The sequence below is a fragment of the Gopherus evgoodei genome, chromosome 2, assembly GCF_007399415.2.
Source record: "Gopherus evgoodei ecotype Sinaloan lineage chromosome 2, rGopEvg1_v1.p, whole genome shotgun sequence".
Taxonomy (NCBI): Eukaryota; Metazoa; Chordata; order Testudines; family Testudinidae; genus Gopherus; species Gopherus evgoodei.
Window position 1 is genome coordinate 102,226,165 of NC_044323.1, and position 15,800 is coordinate 102,241,964.

The 15,800-nt window shown below is 39.7% G+C and overlaps 1 protein-coding gene across 2 annotated transcripts in view; it reads left to right on the plus strand.

Annotated features, from left to right (window-relative positions):
• Window positions 1–15,800, plus strand: part of ADCY1 (adenylate cyclase 1) — a 380,070-nt gene that overhangs the window by 284,410 nt on the left and 79,860 nt on the right. For both annotated transcript variants that reach the window (XM_030551445.1, XM_030551444.1), the window contains exons 6-7: window positions 13,326–13,484; window positions 15,315–15,456. In XM_030551445.1, the coding sequence (XP_030407305.1) occupies window positions 13,326–13,484; window positions 15,315–15,456 (301 nt within the window). The remainder of the gene's footprint in view (window positions 1–13,325; window positions 13,485–15,314; window positions 15,457–15,800) is intronic.

Sequence of the window (15,800 nt, forward strand, 5' to 3'; positions counted from 1 at the left end):
CTGAAGATGCTGCTGTTCATCAGTTCCATGAGATGTGGAAGCATTTTAGGTATTTAAATTACCCTTTGTTTCAGGCAACATCAGAGTTGTAAAACTAGTGGGCTTCTCAAGGTCTATTTGCCCCACTGCAAAAGAGGTGTATTGCTGGTATAAATCCTTGTCTGGAGAAAGGTTCCATCCCTAGTATCAGCCTTGTCACATTACACAATGAAATTAAAAATCATCTATTTGAGCTGTTTGATATTCACCTGGTGGATCTTCTGAAAGGGTTTAATGATTAGGTAATCACAATAGACATTTCCAGTAAAGCTTTCTTTGGGATGAACAAAAAAGTCCTCAGTGTATAGAATTAGCCCCTGATCCTCCAAACACTTACACATGTGAGTAGTTCTGTTTGTTTCATGGGATAAATCACGTGTGCAAAGTTATGTATGTGCACAAATGCTTGCAGTAACAGGGTCTTAGATTGCAAGCTCTTTAGGGCAGGGACTGTCTTTTACTACATTTTTGTATAGTCTCTAGGACAATAAGGTACGTGCTCTCTAACATGTCCATGCAGATGTGCCTTTTCTAAATGCCCTAAATATGGTCCTGCATTTAGGTTCCATTTGATGGTGCTTCTCTTTCTTACCGGTAGAGTGATCCAAGAGGTGTTCAGAGATTCTCTAAGAAATTTATTGAAAATTTCCTATCATTGCCCCAACTTCTTTTTTCCTCAGAGTAATCTCTTCAAATGCACAATCCAAGTCAGACTATGGTCAGTGTGTGAGGCATCTCTTTCATAGTAGTAAAATGCTTAGGCTACAGTCCTATCCTTGTTCTGCACGCTGAATTCCTAAATAGCCCTATGGTAACAGAAAAATTCACCACTGTGCAGGGATACAGCACAAGGCGTATGCCCCATTTAAGCCTTACCTTGATGGCTTAAATGGGACTTGAAGTGGAGTTAAGTGTTACATAGAACTTGTTGGCCCACAGCATGGATGTGAATTCTGCCCATAAATCTTTTTTTATTAGATTCATTAGTGACATAGTTAAACATGCCCATATTCTTTAGCTTCTCATCAGTATGTGGCAGGTGTCATCATCTCACTTTTTAATAGTATTTAAGCCAGGGATTCTTTTGCTTCATCTTATTTAAATTGCTTGTCACACCTTGAAGGTTTCAGTCATCAGTATTATTTATGAGGGTATTTTACTTTCAAAAATCGTATATTTATTATATAACTGCCAGGGTATATTTATTATGTAACTTAAGTTTTCCAAGCTGCTGTCTACTCCCCAGTAGAGTGGGTGGAAGTGGGAGCCTCAGCCTCATTTAAAGGTGGGAGATTTATGAGTCTTTAAACAGAAAATAATAACTTGCATCTTTCATTCCAAAGGATCCAAAAGTATTTCAAAAACTGATATACTAATTACATATAAAGAATTCCTTTACTCAGGATGGAAATACAACCTCTTCAGAGATGTAATGTAGGAATTATTTAATCATACTCAGTAGTGCCACAGGGCAGGGAATGAAGTGTACTGTATCCAACTGAAAATGAAGACAGAATATGGGTAAGGAGGAGATAAATATTACAGTTGGAATGTGGCCAGAATGCTGGGGTTAACATTCATAAGCTTGTGAAATGTGTTAGGGGATCTTTAATCACTATCCTTGAGTGTACCTCTCCTCAGCTAGATGGCGCATATCACACTACAGTCTCATGCTGGGGCATGGGTTCAGTACAGAGGGAAGCATGCCATAGCTGAATCACTAATAGCACTTCCAGCACTACTTAGATGTTCCTGGGCAGTCTCCCATGCAAATATTCACCTGTTCCAATTCTGTTTAACTGTGGGAGCTAACAGGATAAGCTAAGGTTCTTCCCTGCATTTGGGGCAAGAATAGATGGGAATGTGAAGGAAAGTGGCTTTAAGCCACTTTATCCCACTATATATTCTGAGTCAACAAAGAGCCTGTTTTTCTCTGGGGTAAGTTAGAGCAGACCCAAAGCTGCTTTTTCTTATGTTTAAGGCTGCAAATCTTTCAGGGAGGTCATGGAAGTCATGGATTCTGGGCCCTTCGTGACTTCTGCAGCCGCACCAGCCGCTGCTCCGGTGGCGCCAGGCAACTGGTCCTGGGCGCTGCCCTGGAGCAGTGGTCCAGGAACAGCTGCAGCGCTCCAGGCCGCCCTCGGCCCACAGGAGCAGCAGAAGTGCCAGAGTCTTCAAGTGCCCTCCACCCCCAGGAGCAGCAGCATCCACTGGAGCACCATTTCCCTTCTCTCCCCCCGGCCCCCAGCAGGTAAGATTTAGTTAGGGATATTTTTAGTAAAAGTCACAGATCACTGGCCGTAACTTTTTGATTATTGCCCATGACCTGTCCGTGACTTTTACTAAAAATACCCGTGACTAAATCGTAGCCTTACTTATGTTCTCCTTCTCATGGCATCCCATGGGCTCAGACAAGCAGAAAATGGCTATTGCATAGTATGTTACAGACATACTCCATTTTCACTTCTGACCTGCCTTTATGCTTTTTCTCCCTAAGCAGATATGTCCCTAAGCTAGGGCCTGAAAGCTTGGCTAGCATACAACTCTTACAACAGCTCTAAGTCAGCTCAGGAGCATTCTCAGAAGGCTGTTGCCTGCAGTACAGAATCAGGTGTGACTTTGACATGGATCATAGAAGTTTCTGGGTTTAGTTCATTTGTGGGGCAACATTTCATCCCATATTTTACCCAGACTGCTTTATCCATTCTTACTGATGAGGATGTGTAATAGATTGTTTAGTCGTATAAACACTTGGTATCAGATGGATTGATTTCAGTGGGAACTGCTGACTGCCCTGTCCTTTTGAAAATCAGGTAATTTATTTAGGTGTCTGAACATGGATTTAGGAGCCTAACATTTGCCTTCTATTTTTGTAAATCTTGGCATTGGGATTTAGGGATCCAATTAAGACGTTTGCCTGTCAAAGGCTGGCCCACAGTATATGCAGTGTAGCTATACAAATGGCACTCGGTTGTTATGTACTCTGTACTCTCTAGTGAAACACCCATATTAAACAACAGAAGAATATGATAATGTGTGGTCCTCCCAGACATGGCATCTGTCATAGCAATTAATACATTTATTCAAAAACATCCAGATAATCTGGAGGCAATTCATAGTAAGACAGTCTTTGTCATTAGCATCCAAGAATTAACTGTTTCCTGATGGTTCTTAAATGGAACTACCATCGTAAAAGTTTCTCAGAAAACTTCAAGGGACATACTCTGTTCTAATATTTAAGGACCACCAGCTGGGAATTCTTTAGACTTAGAAAGCAGAGTTCATACACTTAAATAGCTGGAAAAGCTTATCTTTGGCTTTACCAGGAAATATCTACTTGTATGCAGACACTTTTGGACTTACATGGTAAATGAAGATGGGAACTTAATAACTTGTGGAAAATGGGATAAAAAGCATTTTCTTATTTCAGTGCTGTCACTTCAAACTCAGCCACTACTGATCTATTCTGAAATGCATTTCCATCTGATAACAGTTCAGTAGCTTCTTCAAAATGAGTTTGATAGTTTGTAAGAGCTGTATGAAACTAGGAAATGGGGGAAAGACGACTGCTGCAGAGGAGCATGTGGATTGGACACAGACTTCTCTTAGAGGAGAGTCTAATGATAGAGAATCTCCAGATTATAGTAAGAAGCAGAGGATGGAAGAGGATAATGTGAGGGCAAGATCAGATGATAAACAGTCATGTAAAAAAGAATCTGACACATCAGAAAAAGGCAGACAAATAAACAGGGACAAGTTTTTTAAAGTGCTTGTACACAAATGCTAGAAGTTTAAATAATAAAATGGATGAACTACGGTGCCTTGTGATAAAGGAGGATATTGATATAATAGGCATCACAGAAACCTAGTGGACTGTGAACAATCAATGGGACACAGTCATTCCGGGGTACAAAATATATCGGAAGGACAGAACAGGTCATGGCGGGGTGGGGCGGGAGTGGCACTATATGTGAAAGAAAATGTAGAAGCAAATGAAATAAAAATCTTAAGTGAATTCACATGTTCCATAGAATTTTTATGGATAGAAATTTCATGCTCTAATAAGAATATAACATTAGGGATCTATTATCGACCACCTGACCAGGACAGTAATAGTGATGATGAAATGCTAAGGGAAATTAGAGAGGCTATCAAAATTAAGAACCCAGTAATAGCGGGGAATTTCAATTATCCCCATATTGACTGGGAACATTTCACTTCAGGACAAAATGCACAGATAAAATTTCTCGATACTTTAAATGACTGCTTCATGGAGCAGCTGGTACAGGAACCCTGAGTTGAGCGCAGGAGCTGGTCCAAGAGGTAACTATAGCAGGACCACTTAGAAATAGTAACCATAATACAAATAGCATTCAACATCCCTGTGGTGGGAAGAACATCTCAACAGCCCAACACTATGGCATTTAATTTCAAAATGGGGAACTATGCAGAAATGAGGGATTAGTTAAACAGAAGTTAAAAGGTACAGTGACTAAAGTGAAATCCCTGCAAGCTGCATGGGCGCTTTTTTCAAGACACCATAATAGAGGCCTGACTTCAATGTATACCCCAAATTAAGAAACACAGTAAAAGAACTAAAAAAGAGCCACAGTGGCTTAACAACCATGTAAAAGAAGCAGTGAGAGATAAAAAGACTTCCTTTAAAAAGTGGAAGTCAAATCCTCATGAGGCAAATAGAAAGGAGCATAAACACTGCCAAATTAAGTGCAAAAGTGTAATTAGAAAAGCCAAAGAGGAGTTTGAAGAATGGCTAGCCAAAAAACTCCAGAGGTAATAACAAAATGTTCTTTAAGTACGTCTGAAGCAGGAAGCCTGCCAAACAACCAGTGGGGCCCCTTGATGATCGAGTTACAAAAGGTGTGCTTAAAGACGATGAAGTCATTGCGGAGAAACTGAATGGATTCTTTGCTTCAGTCTTCATGGCTGAGGATGTTAGGGAGATTCCCAAACCTGAGCCGGCTTTTGTAGGTGACAAATCTGAGGAATTGTCACAGATTGAAGTGTCACTAGAGGAGGTTTTGGAATTAATTGATAAACTCAACATTAACAAGTCACCGGGACCAGATGGCATTCACCCAAGAGTTCTGAAAGAACTCAAAGGTGAAGTTGCAGAACTATTAACTAAGATTTGTAACCTGTCCTTTAAATCGGCTTCAGTACCCAATGACTGGAAGTTAGCTAATGTAACACCAATATTTGAAAAGAGCTCTAGAAGTGATCCTGGCAATTACAGACCAGTAGGTCTAACATCGGTACCAGACAAATTAGTCAAAACAATAGTTAAGAGTAAAATTATCAGACACATAGAAAAACATAAACTGTTGAGCAATAGTCAACATGGTTTCTGTAAAGGGGAAATCATGTCTTACTAATCTATTAGAGTTCTTTGAAGGGGTCAACAAACATGTGGAAAAGGGGGATCCAGTGGACATGATGTACTTAGATTTCCAGAAAGCCTTTGACAAGGTCCCTCACCAAAGGCTCTTATGTAAATTAAGCTGTCACGGGATAAAAAGGAAGGTCCTTTCATGGATTGAGAACTGGTTAAAAGACAGGGAACAAAGGGTAGAAATTAGTGGTAAAATCTCAGAATGGAGAGGGGTAACTAGTGGTGTTCCCCAAGGATCAGTCCTAGGACCAATCCTATTCAATTATTCATAAATGATCTGGAGAAAGGGGTAAACAGTGAGGTGGCAACGTTTGCAGGTGATACTATGCTGCTCAAGATAGTTAAGACCAAAGCAGACTGTGAAGAACTTCAAAAAGATCTCAAAAAACTAAGTGATTGGGCAACAAAATGGCAGATTAAATTTAATGTGGATAAATATAAAGTAATGCACGTTGGAAAAAATAACCCCAATGAGGTTATTTGATGTGGGCTAATTTAGCTACTACGAGTCAGGAAAAAGATCTTTGAGTCATCGTGGATAGTTCTCTGAAGATGTCCACACCGTGTGCAGAGGCGGTCAAAAAAGCAAACAAGATGTTAGAAATCATTAAAAAGAGGATAGAGAATAAGACTGAGAATATATTATTGCCCTTATAAAATCCATAGTACGCCCACATCTTGAATACTGTGTACAGATGTGGTCTCCTCACCTCAAAAAAGATATACTGGCACTAGAAAAAGTTCAGAAAAGAGCAACTAAAATGACTAGGGGTTGGGAGAGGGTGCCATATGAGGAAAGATTAAAGAGGCTAGGACTCTTCAGCTTGGAAAAGAGGAGACCAAGGGTGGATATGATAGAGGTATATAAAATCATCAGTGGTGTGGAGAAAGTGGATAAGGAAAAGTTATTTACTTATTCCCATATACAAGAACTAGGGGGTCACCAAATGAAATTAATAGGCAGCAGGTTTAAAAAAAATAAAAGAAAGTTCTTTACGCAGCGCACAGTCAATTTGTGGAACTCCTTACCTGAGGAGGTTGTGAAGGCTAGGACTATAACAGTGCTTAAAAGAGAATTGGATAAATTCATAGTGGTTAAGTCCATTAATGGCTATTAGCCAGGATGGGTAAGAAATGGTGTCCCTAACCTCTGTTTGTCAGAGGATGGAGATGGATGGCAGGAGAGAGATCACTTGATCATTGCCTGTTAGGTTCACTCCCTCTGGGGCACCTGGCATTGGCCACTGTCGGTAGACAGGATACTGGGCTAGATGGACCTTTTTGTCTGACCCGGTATGGCCATTCTTATGTTCTAAATAATTGTAGCTAAGTCTATAACTTCTTAAAATTAAAGGAGCAGCAGAGGCTGGGTTGGTAGAGTGGATTTCATCTACCCATAGGCCATTTACACAGATCCACAGTATACTAGGATTATGAGGGTAGAATGAATTTCAGCCTCAGTTTGTTTCTGGGTCCAGTTTAGAAAGCAAAAAACTGATTCATTAGCTACAGAAATAATCCATAGAATGAATAATTTGACAAATTTCAATTTCTTTTCTAGAAATATGGTTGTCCTTGAATAGCTGGTGACTTTCCAAAATGTATTCATAATTTGAAATTATTTACTGAATACTGTTGGCAAATAGTTCTTGGCCTGTGGATTGTTAATGAGCAGACTGTAGTGAATTTCTGATATTCACATAGAACAATTTTGATTCGTTTTGATTAGACAGAAATGTCACAACATTGGGAGGACATGCTGAAATTTTGTGTCTGAAACTTGCTCACCAATGTATTCATTAATAGTTGCTTAATATTCCCCATTTTTCATATGTTTGCTAGAAAATTCATGGAATCTAATTGCAAAAGAGGTACAAACACACCCAAAGCAAATTGGGAATTTTAAAATTTGAACAAATATACATGAACAGTGTTTTTAATTTTTCTCCTTGGCTTCAATAATGATACAAATATCATTGACACATTTTGGAGTCTCTGGGAAGAGGGTAGAAATACACTTGCAATTTAGATTTTGTATTAATTGAGCAAAGCACAAACTGCCTTCAGATTCTACTTCATGAATCTGTGAATATATTGCAAAGCTCGCTTTCCTTAACATGTAGTGATCAGTAATGTAGTATTTACTCTATCTTTTGAGATCTTTAACTAGAACTTTGAAGACAAATTTTATTACAATTTTCCAGTTTTGAAAAGCATATTTCCTTAAAAGATGAGTTTTTGTTTTCCTTTGAGGACATTTAGAATAGAGGAAAGAACAGATTTCTTTTCAAGGTCTTGATGGATTGTGCCTCTTTTCCCGTTTGGGGGATATTTCCTTCCCCTTCTCTTTACATTTAATGTAAGTTTCAACATACTTTTTTTGTAATATGAAAGAGTTTTTAATATTTTGTGAATACAAAATAATAATTTATGCATAGGTACTTGCAGGTGCTTGAGTCCAGTTAATACACAGCTGCTGTGTTATGTGATATAGATTATGTAAAGGCTAGTAAGGCCTTAATCTTGATTCTTGAAACGCTCATGAATATACTTACATTTACCCATGTGAATTGTCTCGCTGGTATCAGTGGGACTGCTCATAGAAATAAAGGTAAGCACATGCATATGTGTATGCAGGATTGTGACCTTAGTTTGAATGTTCAAAATGATCAGTTTGAATTAATTAAGCACAAAAATGAATGGCCTTTTTTTAAACATAAAAGCACTATACCCACAACACTATAACATGAGAACAAGAGCTGAATTATTTTTCAAACATTTAGGCATAGTAAGAATGTGCAAACATTTGTGGTTACCTCTCTCCTTGTTCCCCCCCCAATTAAAAAAGTGTGTGTTTCTTTTTTTAACTCTTACCTAATTCAGAAATATCTTAAACTGATTATCTTCAAATTTCCAGTGAAAATTCATCTCTGGTTAAGACCTGACTTAAGAAATTATAACCCAAATGGTGTAATTTTGAGAAAGTAATGACAGTTTAGAATTAGGGGGTTAGAATGGAAAGGATTTTTCAACTTCAACTATTGCAAAGCTGCCCTGACACCGTAACATAAGAACAAATGTTAAAAATTATTTTTCAAAGTATTTTGACATGTCAAAAGTGAGTAAACGTGTGTGTTTACTCTGCTAAATGATAAACCAGAGTCTCTTTTTAGTTAACGATGCTAATGTACATATGGACTTAATTCTTCCTTCAGTAACACCAGGCAACACTGAAGTTAATAGGGAAGCGCCACTTAGCAGGAAGGAGAGTATAGTTCACAGAATAGGACATAAATACAATAACTATTAATACACAACTTCCATCTTGAAGAAATTATGGATGCAACACACGCAACATGCCTGACACAAGCCTGCAAAACCGAAGAAATGAAAAATTAACCCACCTAATAGTATATACTCTGCATTCTTCCACCCACAGGCACATATTTTACAATTACCACTCCTACCATATATCACAGACCATGCACAGCAATCCTAGCTTTGCCCTGTTTTTGCCATTTTGCATACACACTTTACTAAATTACTTTTTCCCCAGCACTAACAGTTGTGAAAGTTTGGGGAAGTAGGTTATTGTATTGCAAAAAGCTACTTTGGTAAAAGGCTGTGCACAGATGGGTGGTTAAAGGAGGTGATGGAAGGCTGGTATCCTTGTAGGGGCAGAGTTAAAGTCCTAGGGCAGAGGTGGGCAAACTACGGTCCACAAGCCACATCCAGCCCAGCCTCTGAGCTCCCATCAGGGAAGGCTAGCCCTTGCCTCTGCCCTGCTGTCCCATCTCCCCGCAGGAACGCTGCTGCGCGGGAAGCACAGCTGGCTCTGCCCAGGCAGCAGGGCTGCGAGCTTCTGCCACTGTGAGAGGCATGGTAAGGGCGTGGAGGGTCGCAGAGGGAAGCTAAGGGAAATGGAGCAGAGGGGCGGTTGGATGGAGTGGAGGCGGTTGTATTGGGTGCAGGTTCTGAGGGGGGCAGTCAGAGGATGGGGAACGGGTGGGGGAGTTGGATAGACATGGGAGTCCTGAGGGGCCTGCCAGGGGACAGGGGTGTGGATGGGGTCAGGGAACAGGGAGCAGGTCCCGAGGGGTGGTTAGGGGAGGGGGTTCTGGGAGGAGGCTGTCAGGGGACAAGGAGCTGGTGGGGGGAGGGATGGGTGGGTCGGGAGTTCTGAGGGGAATAGTCAGGGGGCAGGAAGTGGAAAGAGACAGATAGGGGGCAGGGGCCAGGCTATTTGGGGAGGCACAGCCTTCCCTACTCAGCCCTCCACACAGTTTTGCAACTCCGATGTGGCCCTCAAGCCAAAAAGTTGCCCAGCCCTGCCATAGTGCCTGGTCTGTGGTGTATTCTTGGTGTGGTAATGGTAAGGTGTGCACTTGTGAGTGGGAGTGAACAGTATGTACTGTTAGGTGGGTTAATTTTCCATTTCCTTGATTTTGTGGGTTAGTGTCAGGTAGATTGTGTGTGTTGCATCCTAGCTGCTTCGCAACAGTTATTTGTCTATTTTTTATTTGTCTATTAATTTCGTAGGGCATTAATACTTAACTGGGTGGGGTATTGGATGGGGGCGGACCTATTGGGGGGGCTGAAATGCAACAAGAGAGTATTTCATCCCTTGGCAGTTGCATGTTAGCCCTTCCCTGCTGTAGGAAAAAATCTTATAGAAGAATGTAGCTCCTCCCAGAGAAGCTTTTATGAAATGGCCCTCCCCAAACCCCAATCAATCAAACTTGTATACACCTAGCACCACCGCCATCTACCGGTCCAACTTGTGTATTCCTGGCCATCAGGTTTGTGTGCTCAGCGCATAAACTTTTAGAGTATAATGTGAATAAATGCTATCAATTCCATAAGATTCAGCATTTTTCAAAAACAAACTCCCTCTTGCATCAGTCTTCCTCAGGGTCTGCCTCTCTGCCAAGTTATGTGGAAAAAGACAATGTTTTCAAAGATATGTCAGTCAACAATGAAAAGTTGCTGTAGGGAAATTTTAGCCATAGCCCAAATTCAAAAGCTTCTGACTAAAAACGTATGAAGTGAACCCAAATTAAAACCTACATCAAAAATTCAAACAGCATAAAGTTAACCCTGTGTGAAATTTCACCCCAGCTGGCCACCTACTTCTAGAGAGAGACAGGAATTTATGCCCCATTTTAGAATGCAATCCTAACTGTGGAGATAGCTGCTTAGCACATGTGTAAGTTTTTGCAGTTTCAGTGCAATAGATGTTGTCAATTGTTAGAAATAAAAAGTCCTCTCAATGCCACCCAAGTGAGATGAGTACTATTAACACTGACTTTAACAGCTAATTACATTTTCTGCATGTATAAAATGTAAATCTCTTCAGGCTCAGCGCTGCATATAGGACAGTGGGTAGCTTTGCTACTACAGGAGGAAAGATATTATGACTCAGTCACAATTCCTCCCCTGCTACCTTCCTATCCTGAGCAATTGTGTTGCTTCACCCTTTCTTGGGTTACTTACCATCACCCCCATGTCTAGCCAGCTGAGCTGCCTTACGCATGAAGAGTGGAGCCAAGACTGCCCCATACCTGATATCCCCCATGGCATTTCCTCATGCCCATTTGCAAGCGGGTGAGGGGAAAGTCTTATGTGCACAGCCTTGCTCCCTGAGCCTCAGTCTGAGAATCTAGTATGTAGCTGTCCGGGGGACCCTACTTCCCTGGGTGGTTTCATAAGACTAGACAAAATCTAGCCCCATGTATTTCTGAATAGCTAACCCAACTACATACAGGAGCACAAGTATCAGGACTAGAATATCATGTTTGTGTGACCTGGATGAGGGGGAAGGGCAGAACTTTCCCACTTACTGATTTTGAATCTGAAATCTTGAGATCAGTAAGCAAATTAATACAAGAAAATTATTCCTGGTGTCTTTAAATATGCATCATTGTAGAGGAGGGAATTAAACAATCAGAGACGCTTCAAAAATTATTTTTTACCTCAGTAAGTTTTAAATCAATGAAATGAAGTGGAGTTGTTCATCAAATAAAACTTAAGTAGAATACCAAGCAAATACATTACAACAGAATAGGGAAATACATCAGAGGAGATAAATATTTTTATTGATGTTTATTGTTTAGGACTTTCTCTGATGCACAAAGAGAAAACAGTAGATGGAATTCACCTTAGTACAGAGGGTTAGCACCATCTCCTCCATATCATGTTGTTATCATTGCTATGAATCTGTATTACAGTCACACCTAGAGGCCAACCACTGTGCCATTTACAGACAAAGGCTGGGAAATGTTATCTCCATTTGGCAGACTGGGAACTGAGACAGAGAGAGATAAAGTGACTTGCCCAAGGTCATGCATGAAGTCTGGGGTGGAGCTGAAGAATTGATGCCAGAGCTCTTCAATCCCGGTTTAGTGCTCTACCCATAAGACCAACCTTCCCCTCAGTGCCCTGTATGAATGCTTATGGTGAAATCCCTTTACCCATATAAATCCCATGTTCTTTGTGTGAGACGAATTACCAGGCAAAATTCCCCAGCCTCTAACACAAAACCAGGCTATATAAATAGAATATATGCTTTCTATGAAATGAAGGATCTCTAAAAGTAATATTGTCCATTTTAATATTCAATTGAAAGTAATCCCTTGTAATACTATATTTAAATATGTTTGCTTGGATGCATGTCAGGTTAAAATTACACTTAATAAGATAATTTCAACAATTTTCTTTTGATTCCACCATCAGTTTGCTGTCAGCTGTCATAGCTGCCTAAAGTAAATATGCATTAAGAAACAGGAAAACTTATGACAGAAGAAACTGTGGGTAAATAAGTGGAGACAGAAGATAAACAAGCAAGTGCTGTAGTTTGGCTGTCACTGGATCAGTTGAGTTACAAGCAGAGTGTATTTTTGTTTATCTTGATAGGAGATCTAAGCTTCACAAGGAATTTAATAGCAAATACTGAGAAGGTGGCAACTAGAACTACATAGTACAGTTTGCAGAACTTGAATCTCGGACCACGTTCACAGAAATGTTTGCTAAGAGGAGCAGACTTTTCAAATGAACTTTAACCCACTTTCAGATGACCCTGGGACAATATAAATTGAAGCCCTATATAACATCTGCTTTAAACCTGAATTTTTTTCTGGATGAAATTAGGTGAAACATAATCTTTGACTGAATTTTGTTTTGAATGTCTGGATTCATTCAAACCTGAAAATCAAATCAAAACTTCATTTGGTGCTGAAAGTTAGGAATTAAACCACTCACTCCTTGTAAGAAACAAAACATTGTATTATTATTATGGTTTAGATCTTGAGTAAACTTGCCATTACTCCAAGAGACCAGAATGAGAAGTTTTTATAGGAGCGAAAGTGAAAGGAAATAAAACAGAGAGCAATAAGAGAAAATAAATCAGCTTTACAAGTGTGCTATAGACAGTGACATGGGGTGTCCTGATGATGGAAAGCCCACCGCTGGGGAACATTGTGGTGGCAGCAACTTTTCTACTGCTGGGATCATTTCTCTTCCCTGTTCTGTTCTAAGTGTAACTGCCCATCTAGCACTGAGCTGTTTGAATTTGTAATTTGCAGGTAGCATGAAGCAGCCAGATTCTAGGTGAAAATCCACTATGGGATACTGAGATTTTGATTAGCTGGGATGAGATCACCAAATCTTTTTCATTAGTGATTAGTGAAATCAGGGTTTGAACTTTTCCAAAAGCTTGGGAAGGCAAGAACCTTAACTGGCTATGTCACCTGTCTGAAATTTTTAAAGATCATTTCTCTGCAGTTGGCAATGTGTAGAAACGATGAGTCTTGGAAGAAAGAGACAGGAAGGTGATGGAAAGAAACGTTCTTTTCTAAAGATCTGACACCATCTATTGCAGGTCTGTAGCAGAAGCCACTGAAGTGGATCTCAACATGAGAGTTGGACTACACACAGGCAGGGTGCTTTGTGGGGTCCTTGGTCTCCGCAAATGGCAATATGATGTCTGGTCAAATGACGTGACTCTAGCAAATGTAATGGAAACTGGAGGATTGCCTGGGTAAGTCTCAGAGAAAAAGCTACAGCCCTGAATGAGAGCATCAATTATTTCTCTCTTTAACTGAAAGTATTTTGCAAAGCCAATTATTATAATAATTGATACATAAGCATGTTTCAGGTTAAGGACTCTTATGGGCTGTATTTCCTGCTATTCAAACATCTCCTACGGAACACTAGGATTGAGTGACCTGTAGATTTCTGTTAGTAATGGTTCAGAGAAGATAATGTGAACAAAATTCTGTTAAAATGTAAATGTCCTTTGAATAAGCTTTTCACTAGAAACTGCCAAATATGAAGGGTAGGAATGAGGCAATGATAAAATTTCAGTGAAAAAAGAGCTACATACTCCTCTCAGTAAAATGGAGTTACCTCAGTGTAATGGAGAGGAGGATTTGCCCATCTCTGCCTCCAAATATGTGGCGTAATATTACCATTACAAAGTCAGATTTTCAAAGTTAGGCATGCCCGATGCCATGCAAACATTAGTTTGTGCCTAATATATGTATCCAAATAATAGGCATATGTGTGCAAATCATGTATTTGCATGTGCTCTTGGAGAACCAGTAATTTAACTGGGTATGGGCACAAGCAGGTACTGAAATTTCAAGGCCACATTGAGCTTTCTTGAGTACACGTTAAGTGCATGCAAATATGTTAGAACAGGACCCCCTGTATCAGCTGGAGATTTGTTGGATTTTTACAAAACAATTTGTGTTCCGCTGAACAGGGAGAGGTGGAGCCTGCTAATTCTTGTGGTTAAGATGGGAAATTTCCTACTTTGCTGACATTTGTTTACTATAGATGATTTTGGTAGTTTAGTTTAGTTTGCTTTGGAAACTCGCTTATCTTAAGGCATCACAGTAAAATGAATTTGAAAAGATATTTAAGAGAAATAATACCTTCACAGTTAAATTTCTATGAAAATGTTCCATGTGTAAAGGGCAGCATAGAAGAAAGAGTAAAAACAGTTAAAGGAAAAATAGACCAATGGAGAGAAACCTAGCTGGCATTGTTGCGAGAACAGAATGGGTGGGGGCAGCTAATAAAATAGGTTGGCTAAATTAAGACCATCAGAGTTTGTCTACATAGGGACATTCAGGAAAATTAATCCAAATTAACCAACTGTGTGTATGTAAAGTGAATTAAACTTCATTAAGCCCATGTGTGGACCATCTTATTCAAAATTAAAGTGACTGTAATTCAGTGTAGCTTATTTCACTTCCAAAATGAATTAAACTAAACTGAATTAAGGGCACTTTAATGCTGATTTAGAGTGTCCACCCAGAGTCCTAATGTGGTTTAACCAATCCATTTTGAAAGTTAATTGAGGTTCAGTTTCCCGATTACACTTATGCAGACTGAGCCCTCAGAGTTGTAAATGGATGGGAAAGTGAAAACAAAAGCCTGACCTTTATATAGCAGAAAAAGAACAGCCATTGGAAAGATTTAAAGAGTGGGGTGGCATGCATAAAATAGAGGGACAGTATCTCCAGCAAGTGCTTTAATAAATACTTAGAAAGCTAGAGTACTTGAAATATGACATGTATGCCTGCATACTTTGTAAAATCAACAAGACTTCAATTTGAGGTGGTACTCTATAGTTACTTACATTTGTTCAAAGCATCTGCTAAATTTAGGAAGTTTATATGCTAAAAACACCTTGGCATTTGAGTTGGTTGCGAGAATTTAGCTGCCCTACAACAGAAGTTCACCTACTGTTTGTGCATGTAATTCACCTTTGTGTTGGCCCTCTGCACAGTGATGGATTTCACCCAGATGAATAGGTCCTGGCTCATTGCTTTAAAATCTTTTTTCCTCTCTTTCTTTCTAGGAAAGTTCACATAACAAAGACCACTTTAGAGTGCCTAAACGGTGACTATGAGGTAGAACCAGGGTATGGCCATGAAAGGAACAGTTTCTTGAAGAAGCATAATATTGAAACATTTTTTATTGTGCCATCCCATCGGAGGAAGGTAGGCTTTACAAATTGTAGCTTGTTCCATGGTGTAATTTCATAGTTTAACAACTATATTGTGAAACCACCCTTAAAACAGAGGCAATATCTGTATGTATTAACTATTGAGAGAGACAAGGTAGGTGAAGTAATACCTTTTATCAGACCAACTTCAGTTGCTGGAAGAGACAAGCTTGTGAGATTCACAGAGCAATTCTTCAGCACTGTGAAGCCCAAAAGCTTGTCCCTTCCACCAACAGAAGTTGGTCTAATAAAAGGTATTACCTACCTTACCTTGTCTCTTTCATATCCTGGGACCAACACAGCTACAACAACCCTGCAAGCAATGTCTTAATTATTAAC